This window comes from Lepidochelys kempii, chromosome 1 (assembly GCF_965140265.1).
Source record: "Lepidochelys kempii isolate rLepKem1 chromosome 1, rLepKem1.hap2, whole genome shotgun sequence".
In the NCBI taxonomy this organism is placed as follows: Eukaryota; Metazoa; Chordata; order Testudines; family Cheloniidae; genus Lepidochelys; species Lepidochelys kempii.
The window spans coordinates 219,270,989-219,283,890 of NC_133256.1; the positions used below are offsets into that span (position 1 = coordinate 219,270,989).

Here is a 12,902-nt window from a genome sequence, read left to right on the forward strand (position 1 = left end):
GAGCCAGGCACCGCCAGAGGCTGAGCCGGTGCGCGGAAGGAGCAACAGGCAGAGGGGAGGCGGAGCCGGGCTGGAAGGACAGACTGAGCGGCCCCGGTCCCCCGAGAGGCGCGAGGGACAGACAGACCTAGATCCCCCCGCCCCGGAGAAGAGAGAAACTGGCAAGCGGGAGCGACAGACACACCCCGGCTCCTGAAGGAGAGGGAAGGACAGCCAGCGAGCCGGCCTCCGGGGGGTGAAACAGGGACAGCCGGACAGACCGCTAGCTCCAGCCCCCAGCTGGGGAAGGGAGGACAGACGGACCCAGACCCCAGCAGCGGGGGGAAGGGAGGACAGACGGACCCAGACCCCAGCAGCGGGGGGAAGGGAGGACAAACGGACCCAGACCCCAGCAGCAGCGGGTAGAGGGACAGACGGACCCAGACCCCAGTCGGGGGGGAAGGGAGGACAGACGGACCCAGACCCCAGTCGGGGGGAAGGGAGGACAGACGGACCCAGACCCCAGGCAGCAGCAGCGGGTGGAGGGAGCGCGCCGCTTGCGCTGGGCAGAGCCGCAGACCCAGGGCTGCCCCGCCACCTCCCCGCCGGGCCCGGCTCCCCTGGCCGGGCAGTGCAGCGGGCATGAGGGCGGAGGAGCCCCTGTCTCTCGCAGGGGTCGGGGGCGGCTGCGGAGAGGCGGAGGCGGCCGGGGAGGAGCGGAGCGGCAGCGGCAGCTGCTGCAGCAGCGAGCGCCTGGTGATCAACATCTCCGGGCTGCGCTTCGAGACCCAGCTGCGGACCCTGTCGCTCTTCCCGGACACGCTGCTGGGGGACCCGAGCCGCCGGGTGCGCTTCTTCGACCCGCTGCGCAACGAGTACTTCTTCGATCGGAACCGGCCCAGCTTCGACGCCATCCTCTATTACTACCAGTCCGGGGGCCGGCTCCGCAGGCCGGTCCATGTGCCCCTGGACGTCTTCATGGAGGAGATCCGCTTCTACCAGCTGGGCGAGGAGGCCATCGAGACCTTCCGGGAGGACGAGGGCTTCATCCAGGAGGAGGAGAAGCCCCTGCCTCAGCAGCACTTCCAGCGCCAGGTGTGGCTCCTTTTCGAGTACCCGGAGAGCTCTGGGCCGGCCCGGGGCATCGCCATCGTCTCGGTGCTGGTGATCCTCATCTCCATAGTCATCTTCTGCCTGGAGACCCTGCCCGAGTTCCGCCAGGAGAGCAAGGGCGCACCGCCGGGCTTTGCGGAGGGTGCGCACCGGGAGGACGGGCAGTTCTTGCTTCCTGAGCAGCCAAATGGCACCCCGTCCCCGATGCACCCCTCTCCCAGGGCAAGCCCCTTCTTCACTGACCCCTTCTTCCTCATCGAGACCCTGTGCATCATCTGGTTCTCCTTCGAGCTGCTGGTGCGCTTCTTCGCCTGCCCCAGCAAGCCCGAGTTCTCCAGGAACATCATGAACATCATCGACATCGTGGCCATCATCCCCTACTTCATCACCCTGGGCACCGAGCTGGCTCAGGAGCAGCAGCAAAAACAGCAGCCTAGGAACAACATTAACAACAACGGGGGCCAGCAGCAAGCCATGTCCCTAGCCATCCTCAGGGTCATCCGCCTGGTCAGGGTCTTCAGGATCTTCAAGCTCTCCAGACACTCCAAGGGACTGCAGATCCTGGGGAAAACCCTCCAGGCCAGCATGAGGGAGCTTGGTCTCCTCATCTTTTTCCTTTTCATCGGTGTGATCCTCTTCTCTAGCGCCGTGTATTTTGCCGAGACTGATGACCCAGAGTCTTTGTTCACCAGTATCCCCGATGCTTTCTGGTGGGCAGTAGTGACCATGACCACTGTGGGCTATGGGGACATGTACCCTATGACAATCGGGGGCAAGATCGTGGGCTCCTTGTGCGCCATTGCTGGTGTGCTGACCATAGCCCTGCCTGTACCTGTCATCGTGTCCAACTTCAATTACTTCTACCACCGAGAAACTGAGCAGGAGGACCAGTGCCAGTACACCCATGTCACCTGTGGCCAGCAGCAATCTCCTTTCTCGGCGCCTAAAAAGAGGGACAGTAATCAGTCCCTCAGTAAATTAGAATTTCTAGAGGCAGAAGATTTAGAATCTATGAAATATCCCAACTTCATTCCAACCAGCAACCAGGGCTACAGAGGGAGGAAAATGCTGACAGAAGTGTGATCAGCTTCTCTAACAGGGTGTGGAATAAGACTGGACTTTTACAGTTCTTCTACCCTCGCCCCATTCTCCTGGATCCCAAATGCATAGCCACAAGCTGCTGCACATTCTCTCTCCCAGTAGTAGCTGCATATGTTCAAGACAAAACACCAGACTGCGAATTGTGATGCCGAAAACAAATTGCTTGTGATTTGGACACTCCTGTCCTTGATTGCTATGTCTCATTAGCTTGTGCAATTGGATATTCTTTTGCTTTACTCTATAGATTAAGGGAGCCCACTTGTTGTCCCCTTCCCCTTCCATTTTATTTTTGGTATGGGGCAGAGCTTTATTCCAGTTGTAGCTCTGAAGACTAATTATTCTAGTACATCGACAAAAGAAAAGTCCAGACCACGTTTGTTGCTAAAAGATCAGGCAGGGAATAGATCAAATGGGCTACTAACAGCTGTCTCAAGCTGTGGCGGTGAATTCCTGTGCTGGTGCAGTGACCTTGGTTGGGGGATCAGTCATGCCTGCCTTGCTGTTGCCTTGGGAGAATGGAAATGTTGGATCCAGCTTTGCATTGTGTTCTGCAGATGTAGGGAAAGTCAACGAGTGCCCTACCTCTGACGCTTTCCCCTGGGTTTGCACTGCAGTACACATGTAAGGGCCTGTTTGTCATAAGATTTTCAGATCTAAAAGCACTTTAATTGTCAACTAATTGCGACGATAGAAGTTGTGACCAATATTCGCCATATGTGACATGGCAGAAACAGTTGTTTTTTTTTAAATTTATCGTAATTATTTTCTTATTCTTTGTGTTTTTGAACAAATTTCACCTTTGTTTCCATCGGTGCCCTAGTGTTAATTAGCATTTATCATAGCAACACCATCTTTGTGCCTGTAAGTGACTTCCTATGCAAGGCACGTTTGGGCTAATTCCTTTGTCTTCCGACACATACCACATAAGTGTTTTAATGAAATGTACTTTATGCTACAAGTATCCAGTTCTGTACTTAGAACCATGGGAGCCGTTGTACACACTGGGGTGTGTAGTTCTGAATTTAAGGGCTTGTATAGATCAGGGAAATTTGCAATGGTGTAGTTACACTGCTGCAGACCCCTGCTGTAGACACTGCATCAGTGCAAAATGGGGCTTACATTGGTATGACCAACCCACCGGGGTCAGTCACACCAGTATAGCTGTGTCATTAGGGGTATGCATTGCCACCAGTGCAAATATCCCTAATCTATCTAGATAAACCCTAAAGGCATAACTGGGATCTTTTGAATGAGGACCAAGACCTAAAGGCCTAATCTTGGAAAGATGCTGCTGTCTTAACAAATACCCAAAATGTAAGTTTAGATGGAAGGTGCACCAAGATCGTTCACATACTCCAGGTTCTTATGAGAGCACCATTTGTCAGCAGTGCAAAAGGCACACGCTGGTCTGAAGCATTATGCTTATCAGTGAGCACATTTTACATCTCAAGGTGCATCTACTGTATCTCAGATCATCTCACTAGTTAAAATAACTGCCTTTTTTCTGATTTTTTAAAAAAATTGCTCAACACCTTTCCTTGTTGGAGAGCAAGTGGGGAGGAAAGGGAAATTGGTGGTTAAGCCTCGACAGACTTTATCATGGTCTTTCCTCATTTAAGCCCTGATCCTGCACTGAGAACTGTGTGGGCAAACCTCAACACTTTTGTGCTCACCCTGAGTCCCACTGACTTCAAAGGGGCTCTGTATTGGGTGTAGTGATCTCTCTGCACAGTTCTTAGTGGAGGATCAAAGCATTAGGCCTTGATCCTTCTCCTACTGAAGTCAGTAGCAAAAACTACCGTGGATTTCCATGGTGCAAGATCAGGTCCTTAGGCCTGATTGTGAGATGTGATGAGTACTATCAAATCCCATTGAAACTGATGGTAGCTGATAGTTCAGCACAAAGCTATTTTGTTTGGTTGTATTTCAGGAAGACTATTTTACATAATGAATTATTATGATTTTTTTTTCTATGGTGGAGACTGTTTGTGCTCAGACTCTTTGTGGTACCAGCAGGTGTGCAGTAGCTCTGCTGAATGGCTTTTTTGAGAGACACCGCTTGAGGTATCCAGGGCACTGCTGTCTCTCAGCACAATGCCTGTGCTATTTTTGGGGTTGTTTTTATGTATGTGTATTCTAGCTGCTAAAAGTTTCCCTAAACTGAGATATAAAAAACTCAGATTAAACAAAAGTTCAGGAGGAGAGACAAGACCTACTGTTATCTGCTTCAGAAGCTTAAATTCCTTAGCCCATTTCTTCCCTGGGTCCTGACACCAGTCTCATTGATCGGCAGAAACCCTTGTCTTCTAAGACCATTTAGATTCAGACCAAATTGCTGGCAGGACAATCTCCATAACCTAACTCCAGCACAAAGGTGTGGTCCAGGTGTCCTAGAATTGTTTATTTAAGGGATGCTCCCCACTTAAATGTGGGGCTTTTGTGGTGTGTGTAGGTTTTATGGTCAATAGAAATATCTCTACAAAACAAAGAAACATGCTAGTGAAAGCAGTCTGCTGCAAACAACTCCCTGCAGTGTTTGCCACCCAAACTTTTCAACACTGAGAAGAACTTGCAGATGAAACTGTCTATGAAAAATATGTGAAATTGACTTTATGGATTTCCTTTGCCATAACTGAGAGGCAAAAAGGAAACAAGGGTCCAAATATGCAAACTTGGGTGCCTAAAGTTAGGCATCCAAAATCCAATATTTTAAGCACTTTAGTGCACGTGGGCTGATTTTTTCAGGGTTGTTGAGCATTTGCAATTATTGTGGGTGCTCAGCACTTCTCAGCAGAGGGTCACTTTTATTTAGGAATTATGGGTGGGAGAGAAGAAAATGCCCAAGTGATTTAGCTGCACACATCCCACTGGCTTTCAATAGAACTTGTGCTCTCACATCACTTAGAGTGGGATTTTTGAAAACACCTAAGTTCCTGACTTTAGGCATTCATTTGGGATATAAGAGGCTGTTTTGCTATCTATCTATTTTCCTTCTTAAGTCAGAGCACATCTTTGTGAAGCATTTGTGGAAACTAGGAATCTCCAGGGACTTGTTTCCATAACAACCTCACAGACTGTTTCTCTGTACCTTGTGACTTTGGCTACAAGTAAAAACACTGGCTAAATATTCCAAGTTCCCAGACACAAACATCTCATTATTACAGCTGTTTGGAAAAGGCTATAGTGTGGGGGGTGGGGGTAAGGGTGATGGGGGGGGGGTTGGGTTCCCTGTGCTTGCCAAAGAAGTCTGCTCCCCACCCAAACACATCAAGCTCAAGACTGATGCGTGTTGCAAATATTTGAAGGCAACATTTGAAAGCAGACAATACAGGAAATCGGAAGACATTCAGTCTGTATATCTTTGCAAACAGAGAGGTCGGTAGCCATGGAAGGGCATCCTGAGGCTGTCAGTCCAATGGCTGGAGGGACAAAAGGCCTGTGAATTTGAAAGCAACTGGATGCCCCATGACAGGAACCCTGAAACCTAAAGCCGTGAATTAAATAAGAGTCACAAATATTTCAATTCTCAGCAGAAAAAGAATCTTGCTGTTGAAAAGACTATTGATTCTTTCCAAGCCCTTTTGCTGAAGAGAATACTGTAGCCCTGGCTATTTCCCTAAGGGATATTTTGTACAAAGTCAAGCCAAGGCAGAGTGTCTGGAGGAGGGATGGAAGAATTCTAATGACAATTTTTTTTTTGGCCTCCTTTTGCCCTGCAGCAGTTTGGAAATGCACAAAGGATTGTTTTGTAATCTTCCAAAGACATTGCATTCTTGGGAGCTAATGCACAGACACCCCCCTGAGATGAAAATTTTATTTCTTTCGTATTGAAAGTGTTGCAACTCAGGCTTTTCAAGCATTTTCCCCTGTGCCCTGCTCTTTGAGTGTCTACAGCTGGAGAGAAGATTTGCTCCTGCTGTGGTGGTGAAAGTGAATTGACTGGAAGCTTCTGCCAGGGGCCCATCGGTTTAATGTAGAAAGATTCCTGTGGCAACAAAGAGTGAGTCAAAGGAAATTCAGTGCAGCAAGAAGCAGGGCAGGGGGGAAGGTGTCTCTCCAGTGTGCTGGACAGAACACAGTCCTCCCCAAAAGGAAAGGTGCAGAGACAGCTACCTTACCTGCTGTTGCAGAAGAAGTCGGTAAGATTTTTCCCTTTCCATCTATGAAATTAACCCCTGATTTCTTTGCAGTTAAAGTGAATGATTTTCCAATTAAGATTTGAAGCCTGCTGGGAGAATCTTATCCTAGGTGAAGAGAGAGAGATTATAGATTACAAAAATAAACTATAGGACAGATCCTCAGCTGGTGTAAATTGTCATAACTCCATTAACTTCAGTGCAGCTACACTGATTTGCACCTGAATCTGTCCCTATCTTTTTAATCAAGGAAAAAATATTCTTTGTTAAAATGTAGGGTTCCACCTACCCCAAACCTATAATATAAATGCTCTGTTTACATCAGGGAAATAATGTGTGGTTTGCAACAGGTGTCAGCCACCGGTTTCCCACAGGCCCTCTTCTCAGTTACACTTATGTAAATCTGAAGCAATTCCATTGCATTCAGTGGAATCTCCCCAGATTTAAATTGGCATGAATAAGAACAGAATTATTAATAAATGCCAGAAATGTGCCTGACAGTTTACAGCCAAGTTAAAGACAGTGGAACAGCTTCTGATCTCAGTTACATTAGTGTAAATCCAGAGAAACTCTGTTTACACTACTGTAACTGTGATCAGATTCTGATCTCTGTCCTTTCTCCTAAGAGTTTACAGTCTAAGGTCTGTATCTAGGAAACACTTATGTATGTGTTTGACTTTACACATGTGAGAAATCCCCTGGAAGTCAAAGTTAAGCATGGAAGCAGGTGTCTGCAGGATCATGGCTTACGGTCCTGATCCTGTGACATAATGAACACCTCCCAGAGTGTGCTGTGTACCCTCATCTACCACCAAAGTCAATGTGAGATGAAGCCATTTCCAGGAGGAGCTCAGCCCTGTGAAGGATTAGACACTAAATTAAATTGACACGACTAAGGAAAGTAACAAACATGGGAGAGGTCATGGGGAAGGTGTACAATGGCTCCAGCAGTAAGGTCATGCCCTTGCTTTTGTGATACATCTTGACAGTTATGTAAGGCTTGGCTGTACTTTGAATTTTGTTTGTTTGTTTCAAAGGCCATACTGGGGTTTGTTAGGTGGGCAGAAGGCCCTGGATGTTTTAGGTCAGTCTTTTTTTTATTTATTTTATTTTATTTTATTTTATTTTTTAAACAATTTTGTGAACAAATAACCATGATGTTAACTGTGGGTTTAGAATTGCTATGACACAAGCATTTTGCTGGTTCCTGCAGGTTAAAGGGAATGTCCACATCTTCTCTAGTCTGAGTTAGAGAAGGGGAAGAAATAGATTTAGCTTTGCTAAATGTGCCTTTTTGGGGGGTGATTTCTGAGGAGAGATTTGGGCACACATGTTTCCATGAACAACTTAGCTTACTTAAGCAGCCAGAGGCAATGGTCTGTAGTGGTTAGAAAACAGGACTGATAGCAAGAGGAGATCTCTGTTCTTGCCCCAACTGCCACTGAATTGTAGCATGGCCTTGAGCAAGTCACTTCACCAATTTTCTCCATTTTCCTCATCTGTTAAATGGGCATAAAGTCCTGTGTGAAGACAGCTAAAAAGTACCGGAGATACACAAAACACTTATTATTATGGCCCACATGCTTTTCAAGATTCTCCTCACCCCAGTTTTGTACAGATGTAATTTCACTGATTTAAATGAAATTACTCCTGATTTAACTGGGTGTGAGAGGAGAATCAGGCCCAATATCTCTTTAAGCTTAGCTGTTGTTTTCTGTGCATAAACTTATGCAGGGTTCTAAACACAAGTATTTAGAATACAGCTCCTCAGCTGGTGTGAATCAGCACAGCAGCTATGCTGATTTTCACCAGCTGAGGATCTGGTCCTTAGAGTACAGCTTGGCTTATTCTCTTACATGCTCAGGACAGAACTGAAATGGCATTTTACAAGAAAATTGCTACATCATGTCTCCTCTTGATGCTTTTCAATGTGTCTGTTTTCAATTAGCATGATGGCATCCATTTTCAGGAAACAGAGACCAGGCCAGATGCTGCACTCACCTTACACTGATACAGTTTTGGAATAATTCCTCTGAATGTTAGTGAAATTACTCCAGATTTACACCAGTGTAACTGAAAGCAGAATCTGACCCAGGATCTTTTCCTATGAACAAATGCCGCTGTGCTTTTTGTACGGAGCAGCTTTCCAATGCTTCACCTGCAGCATAGGGGTGCCTCACACCAGTCAAACTTAGGGCCATGTTGTACTCTGAACTCGGCTACACCCTGACTCCTTCCATTGAAATCACTGCTCATAGTTTAACTGAGGGCAGAATTTGGTCTGTTCTGGGCAATGCAGTGTTATCAGGTGCCCTGGTCTTTTTTTTTTCAGGATGGAATAATAATGGCCAGTCCTGATCCTCCAGATTGCCTTAAAATCTTTCCCATTGCCATTTTCACTAGCTTCAATCTCTCCTGCTCTGCTCAGTTTGCATTTGCTGAGATAGCAGTACCCCTCTGAGGCATCACGTTGCCTATATTCTCAAATTCATTATTGAGAACACAACCCAACATGAAGAATTTCCATACAAAATGTCTGATCATGCCATCAGTTTTGGGCAAAACTCCTATTGACTTCAACAGGTGTTTTGTGGGCAGAAATTAGGTCAGGATCTGGAACAAAGGGAATATGACCCCAGTTTAGCACAATTGGTTGGGTAGCAAGGAAAGTAGGTCACTGATCTGATACCCCAACATTGGATGTCAGGGACCAGACCACTAGGACCAGCTGCTGGCCTGCTCCCTCACTAACTTCGCTACTAGGCAACCAGGCTCTGCCTCTCTCTGGTTTTTGATTCTGATCGACTCTCCAGTTCTGTCATTTGGCTTCTGTCCCTCTGGCACTGACCCTCAGCTCATTTCCTGGACTCTGCCCATCCTGGATCCAACTCTAACCAGTAGGACAAACTCTTGTTTCCCCCCTAGGCATGACTGCCCAAGGCCCGATTGGCTACAGTGGAGAATAATTGTAACTATACTGTGTCAAATTAACTCCTGGTGTAACTCCACTGACTTCAGGAAGAATTTGGAGTATCAAAGCATTGCTTAGTATGTTGCCTTTCTGCTCTAGTTCGAGTCACAGTAAGAAGTGGCTCTGAGTTTTTGGTGTTTGATCCCTTGAGGGACATACGTACATGCCATAGAAATTAGATGTGGGAAAAGGCCTATTAATTTCCACCTGGTCCATCAGTCTGAAGGAGCCAATGCAGGACTGTTCCCTACATTTTACCAAGCAAACACAGAACGCTTTGTTACTCTCTAAGGGCACATTCCTGCTCCCACTGACTTCATTCAGGCAGGATAATCTTATTGTTAAGGCTTAGATTTAATTATGGGTATTTTTAGTAAAAGTCATGGACAGGTCACGGGCAGTAAACAAAAATTCATGGCCCATGAGCTGTCAGTGACTTGTACTATATACCCTTGACTAAATCTTGGGTGTCCTGGAGAGGGGACTTCGGGACACCTCTGAGGCTGGGGGCAGCCCTGGGGTGCCACTGCTGTTCTGAGGTGGAAGCTGGCCCAGGGGCTCAGCTGTTGTTCGAGCGGTGGGGGGGGGCATGCGCAGCCGGGGACCACTGCTGGTGCTCCGGGGGTGTGTGGCCCAAGACAGCCTCAGGAGTGAGGGGCGGCCCAAGACAACCACTGGTGCTCGGTCGGGGATGGGAGGCGGATGGCCTGAGACTGCTGCTGGTGCCCCGCGAAGGGGGTGGGAGGGCTGCTCAAGACTGTTGCTGCTGCTGCTGGAGGTGGGGGCGGGGGGGAAACACGGGGTGGCCCTAGAGTGCCCCAGCAGTGGCCAGTGCAGCTGGCCCGGGAGTCAGTTGTGCTGGCCGCTGCAGAAGTCACGGAGGTCCTGGAAAGTCACAGAATCCATGACCTCTGTGACAGACTTGCAGCCTTACTTGTTGTCCTTTCCATTGCTCTTTCCTTCTCTTACCTTACCTCAGGGTTGTTTTTTCCTCTGGTTTGTTTTTATCTTCATGTATTGTCCAGTCTTGCAACCCTTACTACCAGGTGTAGTTTCTACTAATTTGAGCAATCCCATTGGATTTAAGGGGTGCAGCATCTTGTATGTCTTTCTAAAAGAGATGTTCCAGCTCAACCAGATATATATGGGCTTGATGCAGAAATTAATGGTGATAGGTGAAATTCTGTGGCTTCTATGTGTTAAGCAAGAGGTCCGACTAGATCATAATGGGTCCCTCTGAGCTTAAAATCTGTGAATCTATATTCTCTCACAAACACCCTTTTGTGGCACAGAGAGGATGCAGCCATGACTCCTTCTGCTTTCTGCCCTCCCCACCTCCTTTGGAACAGTGTGATCCTGTGGGCAGGTAACACAGCAATCCCCTAAGCTCAGAGAGCGCCCTTCTGCCCACCACTAATATAGACTATGTGAACTGTGGGAGGCTCCTTTCTCCTGACCTTACGCCAGCTCTATGTACCCACGTAAGAGCTGGGAGGAATTTAGTCCTTTGTCTGTAAAAGGATATGCTCCTTGAAGCTCATTTGCACTCGCTGTTCGATCCTGCAGTGAAGCCATCGCCTTGTGTTTGGGTCTGGAGTGGCTTGGCGAGAACTTGTTACATTTTTAAATTTTGCGAATGAGAAACTTAAACAAAATCCTTTTCAGGCTGATCACATCAATATACATCCCAATTCAGGGAAGCCCTTAAGCACATGCTGAAGTTCCACTGGAGTGAACAGGATTTAGCACATAAATCTAATTGAGTTCAATGGGACTGAAGCACATGCTTAAAGTTGAGCAGGTGCTTAAGAGTGGCCTTGAATGGGGGCCATAAGCAGCACTTATAGTTCTATAGCACTTATAGGATAGTTCTGCTATAACAACTATTTAGATGGCCAAGGAATGTGGTTCTTCCAAACATATACTAGGAAAATGGTGTTGAATTTATTTCTCGTCCTGTTCTTGCTCCCATCGACATCAGTGGAAGCAGGAGCAAATGTGGGTGTAATTCTTAATTTTTATTTGTATCTCAGGAGCACATAGGAGCCCCAGACGTGGACAAAAATCCCATTGTGCTAGGCACTCTCCAAACACAGAACAAAAAGATGTTTTGAATTTTATTGAAACAAAACATTTCAATTGACCTGAAACATTGTTTTTTTAATTTCATTTTTGTAAAAAAGTTTGGTTTTTGCATCCCAGTTTGGGACCATTCGCCACCCCTCCTCCACCCCCCATCTTGAAATTTTGTATAGGCTCGAAAATTCATTTTTCAACCAGCTCTAGTTATAACTGTTGATTGTCCATGACAACAACCAGAGTAGCCCCTGGATGTCTCTGTCTTCCTCACACATCACCATGACATTCTAATGGTCTGAGATGGATGAAGTGGTAGGGGAGGTGGCTGGATGTGGGCAGTGAAGGACACACTCTGAGTATGACTGTAGAGAATTTGTACATTCTGATGTTGTCTCATTCTTGGCCACAGCCCCTGTAAAATCCATACTGAGTAAGAAGGCTGGTTAATTAATCCAGACTGCTTTGCAGTGCAGTGTGCTTTAATGGAATATATAATGCCCATGAATTCTGTAGGCTCCCTGTCTTCACTCAGCAGGTGATCTTTCAGCATTTTGCTAGTAATGTGTGTTAACAAGAAGGGTTGTTTTTGAAAAATACAGTCCCAATGATTTCCTGGTTGTTACAGGGGAAAGGATCGTGCCTCTAGTAGGAATGGTTGCATTTGTCATGCTATTCAGTCTCCCACTAACGTTTATCTCCTGCAAAAAAGGATGGTCCAGTGGTTAGAGTGCTAGACTGGGCTGTAGGATACCCCCGTTTGATTTCTGGTCCCCCACAAACAGTGTGTGACCTTGCGCAAGTCAGTTAGGGCTGATTGCTCAGAAGGAGTTAGGAGCCGAACTTCCGTTGAAATCAGTGGAAGTGTCAGTGTAAGGAACGTCCTTTTGAATGTTCAACCCTAGGTGATTCTGTGTCTCAGTTCCCCATCTGTGCAGTGGGGATAACAGCAGTGTCCCACCGCAGCAGGGTGTTCTGAGGGTAAATACAATAATGACTGTAAAACCCTCAGATAGTAAGGGGGTCTGTATGAGTTCCTTAGATATGTCCTTATGTCTGGTTCAGAGCAGGAGGTTCAAAAAGGCTGCAAAGGGACCCACCTACCTGGGTATTGTAGCAGACAAGTAGTAATTCTTCCCAGCATATTGACCATGTTTGCTGAGGGTTGGAGTGTAGAAAATGTCTGAGTTGGTGTTTACCATCAGGAAAATGCATCAGTATCCTCAGAGCGTGGTTCCCCCTCAGTCTAAGAGACTACAGGTGACTAATAAGAAGGATGGTCTTATAGTTAAGATATTGGACTAAGTTCTGGCTTCAGTTTCTGGCTCTAGCTTGGTAAAGTTCCTGAATCTCTGTGCCTCAGTTCCCCATCTGTAAAACGGGAGGAATAACCTTCCTTTCTCTCATCTGTTGTCTTTTTTTCTATTTAAGCAATAAGTTCCTTGGGTCAGGGACTGTCCCTTACCAATACCTGTACAATCCCAAGCAAAATGGTTGGAGCCTCTAGGTACTACTCTGCTACAAAT

At 47.0% G+C, this 12,902-nt stretch overlaps 1 protein-coding gene across 1 annotated transcript; it reads left to right on the forward strand.

The window, feature by feature from the left end:
* The first annotated feature begins 583 nt into the window (after nt 1-583).
* LOC140905991 (potassium voltage-gated channel subfamily A member 6-like) lies at nt 584-2,322 on the forward strand. Its single transcript, XM_073329481.1, has one exon. It carries the CDS (start codon nt 622-624, stop codon nt 2,173-2,175), a length of 1,554 nt encoding a protein of 517 aa, XP_073185582.1. The 5' UTR covers nt 584-621; the 3' UTR covers nt 2,176-2,322.
* The last annotated feature ends 10,580 nt before the right edge of the window (nt 2,323-12,902 follow it).

What these genes read in the sequence shown, in the direction of transcription:
- LOC140905991 (XM_073329481.1), top strand. Translation starts at nt 622, where the DNA reads ATGAGGGCGGAGGAGCCCCTGTCTCTCGCAGGGGTCGGGGGCGGCTGC.